Source organism: Rhinatrema bivittatum, chromosome 11, assembly GCF_901001135.1.
Source record: "Rhinatrema bivittatum chromosome 11, aRhiBiv1.1, whole genome shotgun sequence".
Classification (NCBI taxonomy): Eukaryota; Metazoa; Chordata; class Amphibia; order Gymnophiona; family Rhinatrematidae; genus Rhinatrema; species Rhinatrema bivittatum.
Genome location: NC_042625.1, coordinates 36,335,862 through 36,362,326, shown reverse-complemented (window position 1 = coordinate 36,362,326; position 26,465 = coordinate 36,335,862). Strand labels below are relative to the sequence as shown.

At 44.8% G+C, this 26,465-nt stretch overlaps 1 protein-coding gene across 1 annotated transcript in view; it reads right to left on the bottom strand.

Annotated features, from left to right (window-relative positions):
- Positions 1-26,465, bottom strand: part of DNAH10 (dynein axonemal heavy chain 10) — a 952,322-nt gene that overhangs the window by 239,346 nt on the left and 686,511 nt on the right. The window contains 3 exon segments of the mRNA XM_029571350.1: positions 3,334-3,508; positions 23,561-23,722; positions 24,401-24,598. Coding sequence (XP_029427210.1) covers positions 3,334-3,508; positions 23,561-23,722; positions 24,401-24,598 — 535 coding nt within the window.

Sequence of the window (26,465 nt, the reverse complement as noted above, 5' to 3'; positions counted from 1 at the left end):
GTGCCTTGTTCAGATCAATCAACATCTTGAATAGCATCCATAACAAGGAAGAAACAAGATGATTTACGCAAAGTAACCAAAATAGGATTTTAGTTTGGCTCACAACATAGGATCAGTACCCGGTACTCCAGCATCTTCAGTGTCTGAGAGATTAGTGCCGGCAACTCATCCCTATGAAAGAAGCCCAACATTGTTCATAAGGTTCTAACTTCAGAGGAATTTACCTATCCTCCAGGGAGTAAGGATCTCCTTCCTCATATTCGTGCCATCCGGGTCCCCCATTAATGTGACCTGCAACAGGCCAAGATGCCTTCCACACATTTACCTGTGGCACCAGTCCTGCAGGGTTCCTAAGTCTGTGATCCTGAACTTTCAGGTTTGGATGGCTCTGTTGAACGTGCCTGTAGAAAGAACTGCATGATCCTGAAAAATTTCCACCCAAGAGAAGGCGGAATGGTCCTACCAGAAACCAGGGGTCCGTCAAGTCTGGCACCCCACTGAGCTGCCCTCCCCTGCTGATGAACCAGTTAGGGGGAGTCTCAAAACTAGGTGAAACTTGTGACAGGTTCCCCTCCGGTTCCCTTCCCTCTGGGAAGGGGCCGAGCTGAGCAAAATCAGTTTGGAGACAACTCGCCCGGAGCTTCCAAGCAGCATTGGCAAAAATTAGAGGGAACCCCCATCTGTGATGCTTGAATATGACAAGCCATGATAATAGTAAAGCGCTTAGGCTTCTTTGTTACTGGCGCCATGGAAAAAGGGACATCCAAGCAGCACATCCAACAACAATTGTACGTCTAACCGTGCGTCCACAGCGCATCTGTCCCTGGCCAGCCTGGGAAGGATACCCATAAAACAAATGCCCAAAAAAATGGACGCCCAGAATTAGGACACCTATATATTTATATATACTTCCGTTGAACGGCCGTGCAATGCACGCCGAAACTTGGACGGTCCAACTACACTGTCCAGACAGATGCTTATACTGGACGTGGAGGCCGCGAACCAATGTCCGATCACTTTCGTGGGCGACTTGCGCAGACTAAAAGATTTGTGAACGTCGTCATGGCCTGCCACACAGCATCCCAGTGAAGCCTAAGAGCAGGGCCTAGCTCAAGGGGCCCGCTCAACCCGCCACGCTGCCGCAACTACCCAAGTCAGTGAGCTGAAGTTTGGAGACTAGAAACAGAACAGGGGTCCCTAATCTCTCTCTTCTAGACTCCTTTTTTTTTTTTTAAACTCTTTACATGTGCTTAGCCTGTCCCGACCAAGTACAGAGTCGGGCTCCAGGAGCGGGGGGAGAGGGGCAATTGCCTTCACTTCTGTGCTCAGCTACCTGCAACCGCTAGCCTCTCAGCTGATTCTCTCTTGGCAGCTAAGTTCATGCCAGAAACTGGCTAGTGGCCTGAGGCATTCAACTGAGGGCAGGATCACCAGATATTAGCTCAGGAGAATTCGACAGAGAAAGACACAAGGTATCACCTCAGGAGAAGCGGTACATTTGTTTTTTTATTATTATCTCTTTATTAAATTTTTAAATTACAGATTAAGGATCACATACCTTACAAATCAGGTACATATATTGCAACAACTGTAATATTACAACTTGTTTCCCATAGAAATAAAAAGAAAGAAAGAAACCTAATACACAGCTTATCTGCAACATAATGTCTCACCTGCCGTATACTATGAAACTGAAAGAGCCTAATTCAAAAGAAAACCATGGGAGCAATTTTAATAATAAATTTTCCCCTAATATTATTGAAAACATAAGGGTGGTTGGGTTATTTCAATTTAATCAACCAGTATTCTCAGATGTGGGAGTAGTTTCACTTTTTGAATTGAGGAATTTTTTCCAACTGGTCTGGTTCCATAAAAAATATTAGTATTATTATTTAATGTTAACAAACATTTACAGGGGAAATTTTATTAAAATTTCCTGCACCCATAGAGCGGGCTTTAGGACATAAATTCAAAAATTTCTTCCTACGTATCTGGGTTGATCTAATAATATCTGGATACATCCTATCTTTTCACCCAAGTACATTTTATTTCTATTTTTATAGAAAGTTTTTAATACATTATCTCTTTCAACGATATATTAAATGTAACTAATAATATCCCCCTCCGCTCAATCTGTTCTTCTTGAGAGGTTTCTAGGAAAGCAGATAGATCTTCTAATGGAGAAAACGTTTCTAAGTTTTGTCTAGCCATTTCTCCATCTGTTTTCCTATCACCTCTCTTTTTGGTTCAGGGAGGAAAAAATATTTTAGAAATTGAAGGTAAATCACCTGAGGAAAAGATAAGACCTCTTTTAATATTTATTAAATTGCTCCTTGGGTGAAATTATTTACATTTAGGGAAATTCATCAATCTAAGATTGTTATATCTTAGATTAGTTTTCCAGATATTCAATTCTTTTATCTGTCCTTAGTTCCCCCTGAATTAGGCCAGCCTGCACTCCCTTATTTTGTAGTACCTTATTATCCAATTCCTGTATCTTATTTGAATTGCCTAAAACCACCGGATTAACAACACTGGATTGGTCCTGGAAGCTTTGAAAAGCTTGTGTCAAAGAAACAATAGCTTTCTCAATAACTGATACAGCATTCCACAGAACATCCAGGGTCACTATATCTGGTTTATTTAGTAATGTAACTTGTGGTATATTTAATGGCAACCTCAGAAAGTTAGTTTCTAAATTACCCAAACACACTCTGTTCACCTCCCTTTCCGTGGACATTTGAGGGAACTACGGTACATTTGTTAATCCTTTTCTCCTTCTTTTCATTTCTTTCTTTTTTTATTTTTTTTTAAACAAGCAATCCCCAGTGGGGAAATGCCATCCACTATCTGCTGGAGATGAAAAATACTGGCAGGCTGATGTCAGAGCAGGGATATATTAACTATGACAGCTTTGCTCCATCTCCATCTGCTAGTAGAGGTGAATAATCCACTGGTGTGGAATAACTTGTGCTGAATGCTGAGGAAAACTTGATATACGTTCATCTGATACAGCATGGAAGTGACATGTTCACATCTGAGGAGGGATAGAAGATGGCTGCACTGAAGCAGCAACACTGGCTGGCTGTAAAGTGTCACTGAAGCATAGTTTCAAAGAGACTTCCCTCAAGTCCTGAAGGTTAACAACAATTCTAGTCCTGCCCAGGCATGTCATTTGGAATGGAGGTGGTGTGAACGGGGCAGGGAAAAAGGGGGCAAGAAGAGTAAATTACTCTATTTCAAATTATATTTTATTTATTTATTTATTTATCTGTCAAGTTTTATATACCCGTCATTTGGTATATTTGCTTTGAGAGGTCCTAGTCTGCTTACCTGATCTCAGTAACATCAGACTTGTCCAGCTTTTGCAGTTCAAGCTTAGCTGCTTCTAAATAGGGCATCGCATCAGCCAGAGCACTCTCTGCCTCTGTCTTCTCCACTGCAATGATCTTATTTTGTTCCTCTATCTCTATGGCTTTTTCTTCAGCAAGTTTCTTCTTTTCCTCAGCTGTAATAAGATCCAGGTTTAACAGATGTACTTGTCAATTGTTTTCTTGAACATGCATTGATTTAATTACAAGTTAGATGTCACAAATTCCATCTACACAATATATTCTCTTGGGTTTAGAAGTTAAAATAGAACGATGTTTGAAAATCAGTTTCTGCCACCCTTCAATTTCTGAGGAAGTATAAAGCAGAGTTGCTTACCTGTAACAGGTGTTCTCTGAGGACAGCAGGATGTTAGTCCTCAAACATGAGTGACATCGTTAGATGGAGCCCTATGTGGAAATGTCAAAGTTTCTAGAAACTTTAACTAGGTACCCTGAGCATGCCCAGCATGCCCTATACCATATGTCCATGCGATGTCCCTCTTCAGTTTCATAACATAGAATTATGATAAAATAAAAAATAGAGAAACCCAACTCCACAGGGTGGCAGGTGAGTGTCAAGAGGGCTAACATCCTGCTGTCCTCAGAGAACACCTGTTACAGGTAAGCAACTCTGCTTTCTCCGAGGACAAGCAAGATGGTAGTCATCACACATGGGTGAATCCCTAGCTTCAGGTTGCTCCCCAATGCAAATGAGGACCAACAGACACCTAACCAGGTGCCAATGGGCACAACACCACTAGTGCTGTTTGTATCAGAGGGGGAGACAGTCTGAACCCAAACAATGGTTCCTAGGTTGGGAGAAGTTAGGTTCTACACCTCAAAATGTTTCCGGAGAACAGACTGGCCAAACCTATTGGGTGCGTCAGATATCCCTAATCCAGACAGTATTGTGATGCGATTGTGTGGGAGAACTCCATGTCGCAGCTTTGCAGATCTCTGACATGGGAACTGCTCACAAGTGGGCCACCGATTCTGCCATGGCTCTGACAGAATGAGCCTTCGCATGACCCCCAAGATGCAGTCCTGCCTGGGATTAACAGAAGGAGGTGCAATCTGCTAGCCAATTGGATATTGTCTGTTTGGCAATGGCAATGCTGAACCTATTTTTATCAAAAGAAACAAAAAGTTGGGTAGACTGTCCACTCCGAGCAGAAGGCTAAGATTCGCTTGCAGTCCAAACTGTGCAGTGCTCATTTGCCTTGGTGCGAATGGGACTTGGGAAAGAATATTGGCAGGATGATAGTCTGATTAAGATGGAAATCCATCACCACCTTAGGCAGGAACCTAGGGTGCGTATGCAAGACCACCCTGTTATGATAGAACTTAGTATAAAGGTGGATAAGTCACTAAGGCCTGGAGCTCGCTGCCCCTACACACTGAAGTGACCGCCACCAAAAATATGACCTTCCAAGTCACGTACTTCAGGTCACAGGTGCGCAGCAGCTCAAAAAGAGCTTTCATCGGCCGAGCTAACACCATGTTGAGGTCCCAAGACACAGTGGAAGGCCCTAGGGGAGGCTTCAATTGAAGCAGGCCCCGCATGAAATGTTCAACTATAGGCTGTACAGAGATGGACATGAAATGTTCAACTATAGGCTGTACAGAGATGGCTGTACAGAGATGTTCAACTATAGGCTGTACAGAGATGGACATCTAAACTGAGGTGCTATGCACCAATTGCACTAAGATGAACTCTGATGGAGTTGGTTTTTAAGCCAACCTCCGATAGGTGTGGAAGGTAATCAAGCTGCTTTTGTGTGAGGCAGGAGAACAGATCTAGAGCCTTCTGCTCATACCACACAGAAAACCTCCTCCACTTCGGTCCATAGGACTTTCTAGTGGAAGGTTTTCTAGAAGCCACCAGGACCTGAGACACATCCTCTGAATGATCAATTGGTTGCATAATTAAGTCTCAACATCCAGGCTGTGAGCAACAGGGTCTGGAGGTTGGGATGCTGCAGCCTGCCTTGATCTTGCATGATGAGATCTGAGGAAGTCCCCAGACTGATTGGTTTCCGGATAGACAACTCCTGCAGGAATGGAAACCAGACCTGACTAGGCCAATGAGGGGTTATGAGAATTATAGTCCCTCTGTCCTCATGAAGCTTCAAGAGAGTCTTCACCACTAGAGGAATCAGAGGATACGTGTATAGAAGGCCATTGCCGCCCAATGGAGGGGGCAAGGGCATCTGAGGTTTGGTTTGCCAACTGAACTTGTACAGGGAGCAGAACTGAGGCACCTTCCTGTTGCAGGGGGACACAAACGATCTACGTCGTCGGTTTCCCCCAGAGGCGGAATATCTAATTTGCTACTCCCCCGGTCCAGGGACCACTTGTGGAATCTGAAGGCCTCGACTCAGCCTGTCCGCTACTACATTCTCCGTCCTGGCCAGGTACATGGCCCTGAGCACCATCCCATGGGACTGGGCCCAAGAATAAACCTGGTCCGCTTCTCCCTGCTTCTTGACAATACCACATAGCTACTTGGCTGTCAGTCTGGATCAGGACAACTTTGTTGGACAGCCTATCTCTGAAAGCCCTTAGTGCGTACCTGATTGCTCGAAGCTTCAAGAGCTGATTTGACAAGAACGTTCCTGAGTGGAACCACAGTCCCTGGGTGCTAAGCCCATCTATATGAGCTCCCCACCCCAGGGTAGAGGCATCCCTGGTTAGCACAATTTGAATAGGGAGACTCCGAAAGGAAATCCCCCATTCCAGATATGAAAGTACCCGCCACCAGGACAAGGAATCCCTGAGAGATGGGGTGACTCGGATGCAATCCTAGAGTCTCTGAATGGCCTGGTGCCACTGTAATCTCAGGGTCCATTGGGCTCTGCGCATGTGCAAGCGTGCCAAGGAAGTGACATGGACGGTCGCAGCCATGTGGCCTAACAGCCTCAACATGTGCCAGCTGATACCTGCTGGCTCTGTTGACCTTCTGCTGCAATGGTCATCAAAGTGACAGCCTCTGGCATAGCAGAAATGTCCTGGCCTGAGTCGAGTCTAGCAGGGCTCCGTTGAAGTCCAATTGAAGTGACGAACTGAGATGGGACTTTGGGTAGTTGAGAACGAACCCTAGTGACGCCAACATGCGAATGGTCAAGTGCATAGACCTGGTGGCCCCTGTCAGTGACGTCCTCTTGACCAGCCAATCATCCAGATACAGGAAAATATGCATTTCTAGTCTGCAGAGGTGCGCCACCACCACGGCCAGACATTTTGTAAAGACCTGCAGGGCAGATGTGAACCCAAAACGACAACACCTGGTACTAGAAGTGCTGCTTTCCTACCACAAAATCGGAGATACTTCCTGTGACCGGGGAAGATCCTCGGTGTGGGTGTATGCGTCCTTTAGGTTGAGAGAGCATAGCAAGTCCCTGTTTTGCAAAAGGGGGATCAAGTTGCCCAGGGAAACCATCTTGAACTTTTCTTTTTTTTAGAAACCTGTTCAAGGCCCTCAGGTTTACGATGGGACGGAGTCCTCTTGTTTTCTCTTTCGAATCAGGAAGTACCTGGAGTAGAATCCCCACCCTTTGACCTGGAGGTACAGGCTCGAGAGCTTCGGCCGTTAATAGGGAGGAGAGCTCCACTTTTAACACTTCCTGATGCGCTACTGGCCCCCAGTATGGGTACAGAGGGCAATTTAGTGGGCCACTCAATAGATTTAATTGGTACCCCCTGGAGGACAATGGACAAAACCCACTGGTGTGAGGTTACACTGGGCCACTGATTTGCAAAGAACCGCAGACTGCCCCCGACCGGAGGGTCCATTGTCCCGGGTATGGGAAACTTGGCCTATGCTCCCTATGGCCCAGTCAAAACCCTGTCCCAGGAGTCGGCTGGGCCTTGGAGCTCTCTGCTGCATGGGACAGCCGTGGGAGCTCTGATGGTGTTGACAGGATTGAGGAGGTATAGGATAGTACTTCCTTTGGGAAAGAAAGATTTCCTTGGCCCTGGCCTTGATGATGTCCTGGAGGAGGAGGTTTGGGTCCAGAATACTTGTGGAGAGCTATTGGAGGGTATCATGGTGGTCCTGGAGTTGGGCCACAGATTCCCTCACCCTATCTCCAAAGAGATTCTCTCCAGTGCATGGCACGTCAGTGAGTTGTTCTTTTAACTCTGGTCGGAGATCCAAGGCCCACAGCCATATCATTCTGCAGGTGCCGATTCGCGCTGCAGGCAAATCTCAATGCATTCTTGAAACATCGAGGGTCACACAGACTTTGTGTTTTCTGCACTCCAGACCCTTATGCACCAGCGACATAAGGGTGTCTTGCTGCTGTTAAGGCAGCTGCTCAGCCATCTCCTGCACCTACTTCCAGATGTCCTGTGAGTATTGGCTCATGTAGAGCTAGTAGGCAGCGATGCGGGCAATAAGCATGGCACCTTGAACATAAGAACATAAGATAAGGACATAAGATATGCCATACTGTTTCCAACAGTGGCCAATCCAAGTCACAAATACCTGGCAAGTACCCAAACATTAAATACGTCTCAACCTACTATTGCTTATTAATTAATAGCAGTTTATACATTTTCCTCTCGGAATTTATCCAAACCTTTTTAAACCCAGTCAAACTACTGCCGTAACCACATCCTCTGGCAAAGAATTCCAGAGCTTAATTATATGCTGAGTGAAAAATAATTTTCTTCAATTTGTTTTAAATGAGCTACTTGCTAACTTCATGGAGTGCCACCTAGTCCTTCTATTGTCTGAGAAAGTAAAAAACTGATTTACATTAACTTGCAGAAGTCCTTTCATGATTTTGTAGACCTCTATTTATTTATTTATTTAGGAACTTTTATATACCGGTATTAGTGGGGGACATCATACCGGTTTACATTTGAACAAAAGACTTGAAAATACATGTGGAGAGGGTTAACAAGGAGCAGTGAGGAAGAATAGATTCAAATAACAAGATTAAAATAAGATAACAATATAATTAGGTCCTTATGTAAGGAATATGTGATCACCAAGACATGGTGCAGGGATGGAGTGGAAGGGGTAATCTATTCTGGGAAAGCTTGTTTGAACAGTAGTGTTTTTAATTTCTTTTTAAATTTGATCACACATGGTTCCAGGCGCATGTGCACAGGAGGGGAGTTCCAGAGGGAGGAGCCTGCAATAGAGAGGGCACGTTCGCGAGTGGAGGAGAGATGGGCTGTTTTCAGAGAGGGTACATGAAGGGTGCCTTTGTTGGCGGATCTAGTGGGTCGAGTGGACTGGGGGGCATTGAAAGGGATGTTGAGCCAATTGGAGTTATGGGCGTGGATGGATTTATGTACTATGGTCAGGGTTTTGTAGTGAATGCGGGAGAGAATGGGGAGCCAGTGTAGGTCTCTAAGGATGGGGGTAATGTTTTCGTGTTTATGTGTGTTTGTAATAAGCCTTGCTGTGGCATTTTGTAACATTTGGAGAGGTTTTATTGTGGAGAGAGGGGGAGCCCTAGGAGGAGTGCGTTGCAGTAATCTAATTTGGAGGTTATGGTGGCTTGAATCACTGTGCGGAAATCCTGGGTGTATAGTAAGGGTCTGAGTTTTTTTAAGAACGTTGAGCTTGAAAAAACCTGCTTTGAGAATGGAGTTGATGTACGATTTCATATTTAGTTGTTGGTCGAGGAAAACTCCGAGGTCCCGGACGAATGGTTGCGCTGAGATAAGGTTAAGCTTGGGGTCATTAGACTGGGGGTGGGGGGGGGGGGGAGGATTGTGAAGAGATAAGTAGGAGTTCGGTTTTGTTAGTGTTAAGGGCAAGGTGTAGGTTGGTGAGCAGGGAGTTGATGGCTGCAAGACAGTTTTCCCAGTGCTCTAGGGCGTCAGAAATGGAGGTGTATATGGGGATGATAATCTGAACATCATCAGCGTAGAAATAAAACTTGAGCTTGAGGTCAGAGAGGAGATGGCAGAGCGGGGTTAGGTAAATATTGAAAAGGGTTGAGGAAAGAGATGAACCTTGCGGCACTCCTTGCTGTAAGGGGTGTGAGACAGAAAGGTTGTTTCCCTATTTTAACAGAGACATTTCTTTTCGATAGATAAGATTTGAACCAAGCAAGGGCAAGTCCAGAAATGCCAACGCTTTCGAGTCGCGTTAGGAGATGATGATGGCTGATGGTGTCAAATGCGGCCGAGATATCGAGGAGGGCAAGGAGGTAGCTGTGGCCTTGGCCCAGGCCTCTGAGGAGATGGTCGGAAAGGGAGAGGAGTAGAGATTCAGTATTAAAGTGTTTCCGGAATCCGAATTGGGAACCATGGAGGATCGCATGATTTTCGAGATAGTCCATGAGTTGAGAATTAACAACTTTTTCCATCAGTTTGGAGATAAATGGGAGGTTGGATATAGGGCGGAAGTTGGAGGGGTCTTTTGGGTCTAAGGAGGGTTTCTTTAGGAGGGGTTTGACTACCGCATGCTTGAGTGGGTCAGGGGACTATCCCATGTGCGATGGAGCAGTTAATAACCTCTATCACATCCTCATTCAGTCATCTCTTCTGCAAACTGAACATCCCTACCTTCTTTAGCCTTTCCTTATAAAGGGCATGGAATGGCTTCCCTATCATTTTGGTTTTCCTTCTCTGCACTTTCTCCAGTGTAACTATATCTTTTAAAGATGTGGCAACCAGAATTGTACACAGTATTCAAGGTGCAGTCTCATCACGGAGCAATACATAAGCATTATGATATTCACTGTTTTATTTGCCATTCCCTTCCTAATAATTCCTAACATTCTGTTTGCTTTTTTGACCACCACAGCACACTGAGCAGATGATTTCATTGTATTATCCACTATGAGGCCTAGATCTCTTTCCTGGGTGGTAACTCCTAAGATAGAACCTAACATTGTGTAACTAAAGCAAGGGTTATTTTTCCCTGTATGCATCACTTTGCACTTGTCCATGTTAAATTTCATCTGCCATTTGGAAGCCCAATCTTCCAGTCTCACAAGGTCCTCCTGCAATTTATCACAATCTGCTTGAGATTTAACTACTCTGCATAATTTTGGGTAATCCATAAATTTGATCATCTCACTGGTCATACCTCTTTCCAGATCATTTATAAATATATTTAAAAAAAACACCGGTCCAAATACAGATCCCTGAGGAACTCCATCTTTTTCCACTGTGAAAACAGACCATTTAATTCTACTCTCTTTTTCCTTTCTTTTAACCAGTTTTCAATCCACAAAAGGACATCACTTCCTATCCCATGACTTTTTAGTTTTCTTAGAAGCCTCTCATGAGGGATTTTGTCAAACGCCTTCTGAAAATACAAATACACCACATCTACTGGTTCACCTTTGTTCTCAAGTTTATTCACCCCTTCAAAAAAATAAGAGATTTGTAAGGCAAGACTTCCCTTGGGTAAATCCATGCTGGCTGTATCCCATTAAACCATGTCTATCTAAATGTTTTGTAATTTTATTCTTTATTACAGATTCCATGATTTTTCCAGCACTGAAATCAGGCTCACCGGTCTATAGTTTCCTGGATTGCCCCATGAGCCCTTTTTAAATATTGGGGTTACATTGGCCACCTTCCAGTCTTCAGGTACAATGGATGATTTGAATGACAGGTTACAAATCAATTGAAATAGGTCTGAAATTTCATTTTTTTAGTTCTTTCAGAATCTTGGGGTATATATTATCTAGTCCAGGTTATTTACTACTCTTTTAATTTGTCAGTCTTGCCTACCATATCTTCCAGGTTGACCATGATTTGGTTCAGTTCATCTGAATCATCACCCTTGAAAACCGTCTCCGGAATGGGTATCTTCCCAACATCCTCTTCAGTAAACACCGAAGCAAAGAATTCATTTAGTCTTTCCGCAATGGCCTTATCTTCCCTAAGTGCCCCTTTAAACTCCTCATCATCTAATGGTCCACCTGTCTCCCTTGCAGGCTTTCTGCTTTGGATATTTATTTTAAAGTTTTTATTATGAGTTTTTGCCTCTAGGGCCAACTTCTTATCAAATTCTCTATTAGCCTGTCTTTTCAATGTCTTACATTTAACTTGCCAATGCTTATGCTTTATCCTATTTTCTTCTGATGGATCCTTCTTCCAATTTTCGAATGAAGATCTTTTGGCTAAAATAACCTTTCACCTCACTTTTTAGCCATGCCAGCAGTCATTTGACCTTCCTTCCACCTGTCTTAATGAGTGTGTTATTTTTTTTTTTTTTTGTAATTTATATTTTTATTGAATTATAACATTTATACACAAATGCAATAATCAAGAAAATATAGCAACAATAAATTTCTCACCTTATATTTTACACAATTTATAACATTTCCTAGTCCAAATCTAGGGGTGGAAGGTGGGGGTCCTGACTGCTGCCTAAGTCATTAATTCTTTATGCAACCTTAACTCCTTAAACAAAACAACATTCATTTTTAGATTTATCCTTTAAGAATCGTTCCAAGTGAGTGGGGTCTGTAAATATTTATTTATTTTATTTATTTTTAATTTTTATATACCGGAATTCCTGTATACAATACAAACTTATTACTTATTATAATATAAACTTATTATTCTGGAACGTTATATGGCATTTGCAAGGAAATTTTAGAAAATAACTGGCTCCTATATCAAGAGCCTGTCTTTCAAATTAAGAAATTGTTTCCTACGTGCTTGTGTAGCTCGCGAAACATCTGGAAAGATTTGGACTTTTTGCCCACAAAATATAAAATCCTTGACTTGAAAATATTTAGAAAAAAAATCTATCTTTATCCTTCCTTAAAGAAAAAGAGACCAACAAAGTGGCTCTAGTATGAATATTGTCCATGGAATCCTCCAAAAAGGTGGAGATTCCAGGACTATTCAAAGTATCAAGACCCCCCTCTTGAGCTTGGATAATCCTTCTGGAAGGCAAATAATATAATCTAGACAATACTGGTATTTTATCAATCTCAAAGGACATGGAACTAAGTTATTACTAACTATTTCTCTTTCCCCTCCTATGTCATTACTCAACAGCCTATCTCCTTCAGTAGTATTCCCAATACCTAAAGAGCCTTGGGTCTCCAACCGAAGGTTTTCAGCTGTTTGTATCTCACCAATACCTTCCCTTAAAGGTTGTAAGGGGGGTTCACCGGACCTGGGACTTAAGGAAACCCCCAATTGAGAGTGACCTTCTATATCGTCCCTAACACTGGACTCAGCCATATGTATTATATGGTTGTCCATGGGTCCTTTCCTTGATGCGGGAGTTGTTGGCGAGGAGGTCCAGGTCTTGGATTTTCGTTTTTCTTCCCATGGTAAACTACTACAAATATCAATCAAAGGAAGAAAAGAAGAAAAGAAGAAATTTTTTTTACCAGGGGCGTGCCCCTTTGGCGCGCGGCTTCGGCTACACGCCGCAGGTCCCTTCTTTTAAGGTGTTCCGGGGCTCCTGTGAGTGACGTCACCAGGGGGCGTGTTCTCAAACCTCACCTCCCTTTTCCCTCAACGAGGAGTTACAGTTCTTTTGGTACTCTCACTGCATATAGCGCTCGTCTCAGGTTCCCAGCAGCAGTCGGCACCTCTCCTTCCCCCGACTAGCACGCCACAGGTCCCTTCTTTTAAGGTGTTCCGGGGCTCCTGTGAGTGACGTCACCAGGGGGCATGTTCTCAAACCTCACCTCCCTTTTCCCTCGATGAGGAGTTACAGTTCTTTTGGTACTCTCACCGCGTACAGTGCTAGTCTAAGGTTCCCAGCAACAGTTGGCACCTCTCCTTCCCCCCAGTGTGTTATTTTTTTAAATCATTGTCCACACCTGTTGCATACTCTTAACCTTTGTAACTGCACCTTTAATTTTTTTTTTTTTTACCATTTTTCTCATTTTATCAGTTTCCCTTTTGAAAGTTTAGTGCTAGAGCTGTGGATTTACTTAAAGTCCCCCTTCCAGTCATTAATTCAAATCTGATCATATTTTGATCACTATTGCCAAGCTGCCCCACCACCTCTTTCACCAAATCTTGCACTCCACTTGGAACACTGTCCTTCCAGGAGCATCCATCACTCTGTGGTCCTTCCAAAGGGGGCAGAGGAGTGCGTCCAAGAGCATGTGACCCTTTTGAGGGTGGATTCGACCACCACCAACTGGTGGGGCAGCTGACGTTTATCAAATCCAGCAGCCTTCTGGATGAGGTAAACCCATGCACCTTCTTATTCACAGGAGGCACTGTGAGATGTTCCCAAATCCTTATCAGCAACTCTTAAGGATTTCATGCACTGGGACAGCTATGATTTCCTTAGGAGGCTCCACAAACTGAAGAATCTCAAGCATTTTGTGCCTGGCGTCTTCTTCAATCAAAAGCTGGAATGGGATGGCCTCCATCATCACCCATACAAAACCTGTGAAAGTTAAGTCCTCAGGCGGAGAATTCCTTCACTCATCTGGAGGAGAAGGGTTTGATGGGAGACCATCTGAATCCGCAGAGAACTCCATCTGATCATCCCTCCAGGGGTCAAAGGGACCCTCATCCTCACTGTATGGCACAGGGGACGAGGCCATAGGTGTTCGGCCTACATCCAGAGGTGCTGGCAATTATGGAACTGGACAAGGGACGACAGGCATCGGTATCTCAGCCAGCTTCAGCGAGCTTCCTCCTCAGAGGAACTGGCAACAACCACCTTATCGGTAGGGGGAGGCCTTGATTCCCAGCTGGGAACAGACACCAACTGGGTTAGTAACACACTGATGAGCACACTGAGCTTCTCCAGAAGAGGTACAAGGATGGGGAGCACGAGCTTTGGTGCTGTCAGTGCCATAAGACTGAAGCCCCGTAGTGCTCGCTTCACCACCAGCTAGACCTTTAGGTGTCATGAGGGCACATTTGGTGCAAGTAAGGACATCATGCTCGCTACCCAAACACATTACACATACCTGGTGAGGGTCAGCAATGGGCATTGTGCAGGTGCAGTCCAGGCATGAACGGAACCCCGACACTATGGCCTGTGAAAAACTTTTGCTGCGGTGCGGTTGACGGCCAGTAGGCCGTGAGGGCCAAACTCGACGGGAATCGACCGGAATCGGGTAAAAAAAAACTTACCGGACCACCACGGGCGTAAAAATGAAAGAGGGGGACCCCTGTGGGGTAGAAAGTTGAATAGTAATTCCGTAAGGAAATTTCCTGACAGGAATCTCTGTGGAGCTCCTTAAGCCATGTGGCTACTGCTGCGCGGAAGAAAGAAGACTGAAGGGGGACCCCTGCTGGTTGCAGGGTTAGTGCCATCCTGGGCATGCCCAGGAGGTGCCCAGGAGGTGCAAAGTTCTAGAAACTTTGACAAAAGTGTTCTGTGATTGGGCTCCATCCTGTGATGTCACCCATATGTGAGGACTACCATCCTGCTTGACCTGTGAGAATTTGTATTTATTAAAATTTATTAAATCGCTTGTACCAAGGCCCTAAGCGATATACATAAAAACATACATAATTAATACAATAACAAATTTTAAAACATATTTAAAACACAATTGTACAGAGACTATGACAATTGCTATCAATAATAGTAGTAGCCAACTTCAAGGTTAAATTCCAGTTGCCTGCACAATCAAAACAGAATAAAAGCAAAGAGTCAAACGAATGACTTTAGAAGTGCCTTGAAATGACTTTAGAAGTGCCTTGAAATTTTTTGTGCACTCCATAAGTCTTAGGGCCTCAGGAACTGTATTCCATAGCAGTGGCGCGTTGACAGAAAATGCATTGTCCCTTGTCTCAAATAATCTTGCTGCTCGCTCTTAGGGGCGGATTTTCAGAGCCCTGCTCGCGTAAATCCGCCCAAAACCGGGCGGATTTACGCGAGCAGGGCCCTGCGCGCCGGTGAGCCTATTTTACATAGGCTCACCGGCGCGCGCAGAACCCCGGGACTCGCGTAAGTCCCGGGGTTTTCGGAGTGGGCGTGTCGGGAGGCGTGTCGGGGGCGGGGCCGGAGCGCGCGGCGTTGCGGGGGCGTGTCGGCAGCGTTTTGGGGGCGGGTACAGGGGCGTGGCTACGGCCCGGGGGCGTGGCCGCGCCCTCCGTACCCGCCCCCAGGACGCGGCCCGGCGCGCAGAAGGCCCGCTGGCGCGCGGGGATTTACGCCTCCCTCCGGGAGGCGTAAATCCCCCGACAAAGGTAGGATGGGGGTTTAGACAGGGCCGGGCGGGTGGGTTAGGTAGGGGAAGGGAGGGGAAGGTGAGGGGAGGGCAAAGGAAAGTTCCCTTCTAGGCCGCTCCGATTTCGGAGCGGCCTAGGAGGGAACGGGGGTAGGCTGCGCGGCTCGGCGCGCGCAGGCTATACGAAATCGATAGCCTTGCGCGCGCCGATCCAGGATTTTAGCCGATACGCGCGACTACGCGCGTATCTACTAAAATCCAGCGTACTTTGTTTGCGCCTGGAGCGCAAACAAAAGTAGGCTGTTCGCGCTCGTCTGAAAATCTACCCCCAACTGAAGGAACTTTGAGGAGGCCTCTTTGCTGTGTTTAAAGAGTTCTTGTAAAACTGAGTTTTCCTCAAGTAAATGCTTTTTAAAATCAAGCCCTTTATGAATTAATAGTAAAATTTTATACTGAATTTGAAACTGCTCAGAGCTGAAGACAATACACTGACATCGAAAAGATTTGTGCCTAATGAGTAACTGGTGCCTTTACTTGTTAATGATGTTGGCTTACTGTCTTTATCTGTCTTTATCTGTCTTTAGATTCAATTTATAGAGTCAGCTCCTGTACTGATCGCATTTCTGTGTCATGTGCATGATTTGCCTCCCTCTTTACCAGAGGGAGAATGGAACTTGCATCGAGGCTGCACCGGAGTCATGACTACAAGCATAAGACAACTCTACCCATTTCATTGTGGTGAATCTAAACAGTGTGTAGCTCCTGGCTCTTCTGGCCCTCAGAGTTATACAAGTCAATGGGCACAATTTAGCATGTCATGAAAAGGCCTCAGATATCTGATGTAGCAATCATGGAAGCTTCATTAAAGACATTTTCTTAGAGAAATTAGGACATCTCTTGAAGCCCAATTTCAAATCTGCCATCTTAAAAATCACTGAGGCTTTTGTTGCAAGCTGGATGGGTTTGGCGGAATGGAGAGATATAGCAAATGTTGCTTACCTGATGTAACAGGTGTTCTCACAGGACAGCAGGATGTTAGTCCTCACAAATGGGTGACATCGAGGATGGAGCCCTGTACGGAAAACTTTTCTGTCAAAGTTTCAACAAGCTTTGACTGACACTGGCACACTGGGTGCACTGAGCATGCCCAGCCTGCAATTATCCCTGTGAGCCACAGGTGTCTCCCTCAGTCTCGTCTTATAGCTAAAAAGCGCAAGCGAAACTAAAATAAAAGTATACAGACCCAAATCCGCGGGGTGGCGGGCGGGTTTCGTGAGGACTAACATCCTGCTGTCCTGTGAGAACACCTGTTACATCAGGTAAGCAACATTTGCTTTCTCACAGGACAAGCAGGATGGTAGTCCTCACAAATGGGTGAGTACCGAGCTGAGGATGCCCGGGAATGCACCAGATACACCGCAGATGCGCAAAGGCGTAACGACTGAGGTGGAAATGGGAACGGAGGGCATCCGCAACACCATAATGGGTTCGTGGAAGGATGTTGGGTAGTGAATTGAAAAAAGTAAGAGTAGGCGGACTGGCCAAACATGGAGCATGCCGGCTAGTCAAATGTAAGCAATAATAGGCTGCGAAGGTATGGAGAGGACTCCAGGCTGCAACCTGATAAAAAAGTACAAGCAGCAGTAACCAAAGGGAAGCTGTTAAGGCTAAGACGGACACAACAGTATGTGGATACCCACAGTGTTGTAGTGAAATGTCTGCTTGTTGGTAGGAAAGGAAATATAGACCACTTAATCAGAAGGATTAGGTCTGTGTGGCCACTGGAAGTAGCAGCTTGACCCTTGCATGAAGGAAAGAGTCAAGTGGAATTCACATGGAATGCAGTGCAATGTAGATAGAATGTAAGCGCAGCATTACTGTCCAGGAATGTGGAAAACCCAGTCTCTCCCTAGGGCGAGAGAGAGAGGTTAGGAAAAATTAATAGAGTATTTCCTGAGGAAAGAATATACAACATCTACCTGAAAAGGATAGAAAGTTGAATGCGTAGAACTACTCAGTGGCAGAGGAACGGAGTCAGGTGAGTATGGAAAGAGTGCATAACTCACGGACCCTGCTGGCAGGAATGACATTAAGAGGGAAAGAAGTTCCCTTGCCAAACTGTGGAAGAGAGGAATGGAAAGGCTCAAACGTAGAATGTATGAGACTTATAAGGAGAATATATATGTTCATTCCGTGATTAGAGAAATAGAGGCGGCTTGATCAGTGGATAATCCATGGTAAGCCGACTCAGAGAGGATTACCGAAAACGGGAACCCAACTCCCAAAACGATACACCTCCTAAGAGAAAGGTGTATCTATGTGGAGGATGTCTGGAGAACAGAATCCGAGGGAGTAAGAAAAAATGGTGGAAAAGTAAAAGTAAAAGGGGTAATACCTCTTTTTTTTTTTTTTTTAGCGTCAGGAGGTAAAGCCTGCCATATTAAACGGCAAGATTTATGTTTAGAAGGTTTTGTGACGCTACCAGAACCTAAGAACATCAGTAAGTCTATGATTTGGGACTGACTGGTGAGAGAATAAAAGGTTACTGATATGATGGATTGAGAAGTATGGGAAAGCATACTGATCTCAGTCAGGGAGTGGGGAAAAGAATACTGAACCCCATCCCAGTTCAACATTAGAAGAATGCTGGCTACGAGAGGCAGCAGAAGAGATATATTGAAGAGGCCTTTGATGGAAGAAAAGGCATCTAAGGGAACGCATAGGAAACATGTGCAGGGAGCAGAACCTGTGCATCTTATGGAATGATGCAGACGCCGAGGAAAGTTTAGTTAAACTCAGCGTTAAAAGATTTGCCCTGTACACATGTAATTGAGACCATTCGAGAGGATAGAACCTACGTGGAGAAGGTCTGATAGAGCGTTCATTAAATCTCTTAGATATGTGGCCCAAGGACGCATGAAGTGAACAAGGGCCAAGGGTAGAGCTGCGCAGCTGTCTAGCAGAGCAGCTAAGAGGTAATGCGTGCTTATGAGTTGGAAAGCACATTGTCCCTATGCTGTCTGTCTGTATGCACAAAGAATTGTTGCAAAAGCAGTATTGGAAGGCATAAGGGCATAACTCATGGGTGCAACGTCCAGGAAGTTTATGAGAAACTATGCTGGAGTGCAATAGATGCATAATGGGTTGACAGCTTTCAGGAGAAACTTTATAACCCTAAGGAATTGCGAGCATGAGTCGAAGGAGACTAGGTCCTAGTTCGAACTGGGATAAGAATCAGGGACGAAAGCAATGAAACCACTTAGGTCCATTGAGTATAGAATGTCACTGAATATAACCCATAGCAGTTTTGAATTATGAGAAAAATGCATAGTGGGAAGAAACCCCATAGCCCAACCATGAAAAGTTGAAAGGCTGAGGTTATGGAAAATATGCGCAGGGACATATAACAATGTATCAGAATGTCTGTGCGCATGCTGGACAAGAGGGTCTTAAGACTGTGGTGTCCAGAAGTGTTACAGAAGGGATTTATGGCAGTGACAGTAATCCCAGTTAGTAAATGTATAGTGAGTCCTGAAAAAAGTGAGAGCTCCTTGCATGTACTGAAAGTGGTTAGCAGTAGTCTATGCAAGGAAAGTGAATGATGTTACACTCCGCAGAGAAAACAGCATTCACCAACAGTGATGCAAGAGACAGTTCACTTACCGAAGCTGGTGCCGGCGGCAGAGCTTGGGGTTGTAATGTTGACTCACCATAAAGCACATAGAAACATTAAAATAATGTACTTACTGCAGTATGGAGTGATGGTAACCAAAGATACTATTGTACCTGTGACGTCTAAAGAAAGTTGGATTTTCTTAGGTCCAGGATGTGCGGAGAGTAACTATTTTCTGTTAAAAGAAAGAATAGTGCAATTAAAACTCCCCAACCCCCCTCCCTTCTCCCCTCTGCACTTCGTAGCGCCTGGGGGAGTGTACCGGGACTTTGGTACAAGGTGGGGTGGCCGCTCTGATATCTGACCAGATGGGAGACCAGGAGGTGTCCCAATGGAGGATATCATGTAGGCTCCTGCAGGTGTGTGAGCGGTAAGTGGTACCCGCATTTCTGTATGCTGTACAAGGAGACACTGAGACCTGTGGCCAGGCCTCAAGGTGGACTTGTACATGGGGCAATGGTTGCTGAATCTCATGTTTAGCAGATCAGCCAATGCAGCTGGACCTTGGTTGGGAGGGAACCAAGAGTCAGAGCATTGGTCGGCACAGGGACTTGTTACTGACAAGAGAAGAAGCCCTGCTGCAATCCCAAGAAGATAGAGGGGTTCTCCTGATATTGTGGCTAACATAGCTAACATAGCGATATGTGACACTAATACAGTTCTAAAATGCACATGACCCAGAACTTTTCGAACCACGGTCCGAATGGGAGAACACAACTCTATGGGAATGCCGCCGAAGCGGGTACTTACCATCCGACGTGGATCGCCGCAAGACGAGCCGGTGAAGATTGTTGACTCCGACGGTCTCCGGAGTCCTCGAGGGTAAGGCCGGGGACGTAAACGTCCATCTCGCTCTGAAACCCGGTATGGTGGCACAGGTACAGAGGAGACAGGCCAGGCGTGAGTGGCGTTTAGACTGCTAAGTGTAACAGATGGCCATAGTCCCACACCACTTGACGGTGGGGCACGCCAGGAACAGAGGAGCCCTAACGGAACTCATGTTCCCTTCCCTCGTCCCAGCGGCTCGATGTGTCGTGACGCCAATGCAGAAGCTGTCGGACCTGGATCCGGAAGTTCTGGATCACCAAGGACTGCCAAAACTGTAGGAACAGTGCTGATGGCAGTGGTGATGTCGCTCTGCCCGAGCGTTGTCCAGCCTGGAGAAGGATGGCACCGATGTGCTGGATGGAGTCAGCGGCGGACGATCACGATGTCGGCGATGATGGGTGCCACGGTGCTCGGCCCGGTCTTTCCCCAGCGCCGAGATGGAAGCCCTCGTCGTCCTGGAAGGCGATCGATGACGAACTGTCAGCACGCCTGCTCTGCTCCTGACACAATGGAGTGTCTTAAGCTAATACGGGGCTTAAAAAAGAACCCAAAGCGTGGAGCAATGTGAGGAGGCGAGGGTATTATGTGGCGGTGCTATGTCGGTATTGACGATATTGAAGGCAACCTAAGGGGCTTCGAGGATATCATCAAAATGGGTATGAAAAATCGTCGATGACTGGCCAGGAGAATGATGACAGTGACGGGCACTGACAGCAGTGGCATAGGTATCTTTGAAACGATGTGGAATCGAATAATCGAAAAACATTGCCGTTATTGAAAAAGATACCGGCATCGACTGAGTCGAAGTCGAATCAATAGGGCGTCAAGGACACCGAAGGAAAACGGAGGTGTCGAGGGCATCGATGCATGGAGGCGGGCATTTATGCCGTTTGTGGCATGGCCACGGGCATCAACTATAGGGCCACAGACGTTGACGGTATCGATTTGGACAGACTCAGATTTCCAAGTGTACATGGCATCGGTGCCCCAGACACGTGTGTCGGTGGCATCGATATGGACACGTATGGAATCGATGGCATGGATCTCCCAGTCGATGAATTCCATCCCGGCATCAACGCCAGTCCTGGAATCGGCATGGGCATCGATGCCAGCCATAAGGCTGGCATTGGCATCAACGCCCATCCACGGAATCGAGCCGGCATGGATACCCACCGATGGGACCCACCTGGGCATCGAATTTCACCAATGGGAGCAGCCTGGCATCGACTGCCCTCGATGGATGCATTCTAACATAGATGCCCATGGATGAAACACCTGGGCATCGGTGTCCATCGATGCAAAAGGACCTGGCACCAATGCCATCGACGGACGGCCATCCGGCACCAATGCCATCGACGGACAAGCCATCCGGCACCGATGTCCATCGATGGGGACCATCCGGCACCGATGTCCACCAATGGGGACCATCCGGCATCGATGCCCACCGACGAATCGATATGGCACCGATGCCCACCGATGGAAAAGGGCTGGACATGGGTGGGGAGGATGGGGCATCGATGGCATCCCCAAAAGGGGGGGTGGCATCGATGAAGTGACCCTGGGATCGTTAAAAAGTGTCTCGGGCAGCGGTGGCGGCGACCCGAGTATGCATGGCAGTGACTAACAGCGTGTGCATCAATGGCATGCATCCGGGTAGGGACGGCACCGAGGAAGCCCAAGGAAAAAAACAGTGCGTAGGAGGAAAAAGCCTGGTAGCACTGAAAAGCAAAAAACATGGATAAAGGCATCAGGGCACCGTGGGGGGAGGGGCGCTGATGACATATAAAAGCCCAGGGCGGTTTAGGAGGGTCCCGGTGTAGCGATAGGGTATCGACTGCGTGAGGGTACCAGGGAACGAAGGACTTGAAGCTACAGAGGTCCTAAAGTTAAGGAAAAAATCCCTACCCCACTAGCATAAGCAAGCAGAGTGTCACAGAGATACTCACAAGCTGTTTAAAGCTAACTGAAAAATGGGGGAAGGGAAGGCTTCAGTCAGTTAACAGCCTTAAGATAGTGACAGAAACCGACCGAAAAATAAGAATTAGTACTCACCGAGCGTCGTAAAAACGTACGCGGAGGGAGACCTGTGCAGGGAAAAGTGTTTTTTGAAGTGAAAAGTTAAGTGTTTCCATGAGGTAATTAGTTAAAAAATCCTCACAGAGCTCCAACCGCTATGCTGACTGCAGAGCGGAAAAAAGAAGACTGCGGGAGACACCTGTGGCTCACAGGGATAATTGCAGGCTGGGCATGCTCAGTGCACCCAGTGTGCCAGTGTCAGTCAAAGCTTGTTGAAACTTTGACAGAAAAGTTTTCCGTACAGGGCTCCATCCTCGATGTCACCCATTTGTGAGGACTACCATCCTGCTTGTCCTGTGAGAAAACTATACTATCTTTAAAATGTACTCTTATCTATCAGTGACATGGTATGTTAAGGAACAAGCATTACCATGTCTAGTTGCTATAATGTTATTGGTTTTCTAATAACCACAGTTAAACATTAAAAAAAAATCAATGTTGCTCAGTACATAATAGAAGTTGATTTAACTCGGTCGTCCCCCCCCACCCCCCCCAAAAAAAAAAACAAACTAAGGCAATATTAAACTCAGTTTGGGAAGCATTGTTGGATAATGCAAAAAGAAAGAAAAAAAAAATATATATTTTTTTTAGCAATTTACTAAAAATAAAAAAATACATTAAAGTTGAAGAAAATTTGTTAGGGAAAAAACAATGAGCGGCTAGAAAAATTAAAGTGCAATTTGTGTTCATTCACAAGAATGGGGAAAAAAAGACTGAGGTGACTTACAGAATGGATGGTTATACAGGAAGGTCCTCTCATGCTTCGAATGAGAGCTTTTCCATTTCGGTGCCATCAAATGACATCATCTATTTGTATGGCTGACATTAACCTGCTTGTTCACAAAGAATACCAGATACAAGTAAGCAACTTAAGTTTCTCCATGGACAAGGAGGGAAGCCAGTCACACTTGTGGGGGCTCCCATACTGTGGGTTGTTTTTTTGCCCTTAGTATTCCATGCTGAATTGGTGTTTTCAGGAAAGAGTTAAAACAAACTTTTTTTTTTAAAACAAAACAATTTTCACAGTACTAACTAGCCATACTAGCTGTCCAACCACAAGTCAGCATCTAGGCAGCAGTGTGATACAAAGATATACAGAGAGCTTCAAGTGACTTGTCTGCAAATGCAAATCTCTTCAACAGATGCTGACCTCAAGTGAGCCATCAAGGTTGCCATGGCTCTAACACATGGATCTTGACATGGCCCTGTAAAGAAAACCCTACTTTCTCCTAGAAAATCTGAGATCCAATTAATAATAGCACATTTGATGACAGGCAATCCCGGTTTGTTGGGGTTGTAAAAAATAAAATCTCACGATGGCCTCAAGTATGGAAAAACCACAGACCCAGCAACACTAGTGATGCTCTCTTCCTTCCAGCCCTCACAGGCTTCTTCTTACTTTGCAGGGAGGGGAGGCATTGCTCTGCTTCCTATACCCCTCCCAACTCCACGCATGCCTCCAATGAAAATAAAGATATTGCTGAATCATAGTAGATAGCGTACAGTGACGCCTTGCTTACCCACGGCCGTGTTGATAGCTATCTCTTCTAACAATGCTTCACATGCAGCCGATTTCTCTGCCAGTACTATCTTCTGCTCTGCTAGCTTCAGGTTTAATTCAGCCAGCTGAATGCTGGCTTCCTTCAGCTTATCCAAGCCACCTTCCAGGCGCTTGCATTGTGCTGGACAGAAAAACAGATCCATTCAAATTCCACTTGCCTAAGTTTTAAGATTCTTGTTCACTGTATTTGTTTTTCATATTGAACAAATTAAGCTAGCATTTGTCTTAACTTTGTAGATTTTTCAAATATTAAATAATATTTAAATAGAAGAAAGTTTAGTTGCATTTACAAATATCAGTGATAGCAATTGCACTATATATATATATATCTATATATACACATATATACAGTTATGATCATAAGTTTACATACCCCTGGAAGAATTTGTAACTACTTACCCTTAACTATAACAGGTTGAACATTAAAACTTTGAAGACACCTTTCTTAGCCCAGGACTTATGACAAGCTATAATATATGTTTTGTTTTGTATAGATTTTATGTTCTGTTATATACATTTTGTTTTTATGAATGTTTTATTTTATATGCCGCTTAGACCTTTTTTGAGTTAAGTGACTAATACATTTTAATAAATGTAAATGTAAATCTAAGATGAGTAGCATTTTAAGAAAACATGAGTGATAAGACAAAACATGTCTGATATTTTTAATGTTTTTCAAATTAAACTATTATGCATCACAAACTACCACAATTATTAAACAAACCATAGCAATGAAGGAAATAATAAAATGGTCCTGTTCAAAAGTTTGCATACCCTTGAACATTTGGGCTGATCTTACCTAAATTAAATTGATTTTTTTCTTCCAGCAGTCTTGAATAGGTATTGGTGAAGTCAAGATAATTTTTCGGTGTGACATAGTTGCTACGTCTCAGTTTTTGCTGAAATTTAATGCTGAAATCACCCACAGATTCATGTACCATAACAACATGACCTATTATCGACTGTATATGATTGGATGGAATCAAAGGACTGTCCCCTAAAGTAGTATTTAAAACATTAGAAATCAAGAGTAAATGTCATATAAATATGATCAACTTAAGAAAACAGACTTTAACCAGTGTTATGCATGCATAAATTGTGATCAAATTATATCAACATGACATGGAAACAAAAATAACAAAATATAATTTTCACAGTACAATTAAATTGCTCACCTGTATTTAGTGTTCTCCATGGACAGAAGGACAAATCGGTCACTGTTGTGAGCAACTTCATCTGATGGTACCAACAAAGGAAGTGCCTGCTTACCTATATTGGGTGTTCCCTGTAGACAGTAAGCAATTCAGCCACACAAGTAGGTGACATCATTCTATAGCACCAACACAGACCATACTCTGAGAGCTCAGAATGACCTAGAAGTCTTTACCTAATATGCATAGGTATGCCTGCACAACTGCTGCCTCGTGAAACTTCTCATTTTGTTTTCAAGATATCTTTCAATTCTACGAGGAGGAAGGTGGGATTGTGTGGCAGAACTGTCCTGCTCACTATGGAGAACATCTGTTACAATTTAGCAACTTTGCATTTTCTGTGGACAAGCAGGACAATATCAGCCACACACTTGGGGATTCCCAAGCTGAGGGTTGCAAGGAAAATAATTTTTTTTCTCTTTTAATGGAATTTGAGCGACAACCCATGATTTGAAAAGGCTGATGGTAAAAGCTGAAGCAATTAGTTGAACAAACCTTTTAGAACTGCTTGGGCAAAACTACTGTGTTTCTTTGAAGTCTTATCCAGGCAGTAATGCATAGAGAAGGTGCAAATAGAGAAATAAGCTTGTTGTTTTCAGGGATGGATGTAAATTTGAGATATACTGGGAGGGGGCGGATCCAAGATGGCTGCCTGAGAGAAAGCAACTCTCCGCTGCTCAGCGTTACCCTCGAGAACTCTTGGAGATTTCTTTGAATTTCGTAGTTATGCCGCATAAGAGAAAAGAAAAGGCCAGGGTTTATCTGCCCGAACCCTGTCCCCCTGCTGATCAGCATCTAATTCAGGAGTTTGCGGTCCCCACAGAGGAATTGAGAGCTCCTACCCCCGCTGGTGAAACAGAGAGAGGAGCTCTGTTTTCACCTGGGGAAATATTGCTGAGACCTCCTGATCCGCGACAACGACTGTTGGCTTCTCCCTCAGCGGACATTGCTAGCGCTGAGGTGCCGGGAGGAAGCTGTACCGGTTTTCCTCAGCCGGATGGAGCTGTCGGCGTTGTACCTGATCAGGTGTGGACCTCTACCCCGGATCAGCGATTGGAGACCTCTGGAGAGAGTGGTGGAGATACCAGAGAAGCCCTACTGGCAACATCTAGTGGGAATGTTCTCGCAACTGGAACTGGAATGGTGAGTCAAGCCCCTTTGGAGATTATGAGACCGGCTGTTGTCACGCTCGAATCCCTTTGGGATTTAATAGCAGGCCTTTCTACTATCTTTAAGGAACAGTCCCACTGTTTATAGACTGTTTCTTCTAAATTGGATATGGTTGCCGAAGACCACCAGCAAAGTCTTTTGGATCACTTTACCGCTATTCAGAAGTTGGAGGAAGATGTAAGAAACCTAAAGGACACAACTGCAATTATTACCCGGAAGCATTTATCCTCAGTAAGGAGACTGGAATTTTTGGAAAATTCTATTCGACATCTTAACTTGCGGCTATTAAATTTCCCAAAGGTTAATGGTGAATTACCCTTGATTACCTTTAAAAAATACCTGGGTGTATATTAAAGATACCCCTGGATAAAGTTCCTGCTGATAAGAAAACTGTTTTCCTTTCTCAGAAGCAAAATTCACCAAGGCCTAATGTTGTAGAGAATCTGTCCAACTTAACTGAATATTTATAGAATTCCTCAGCAG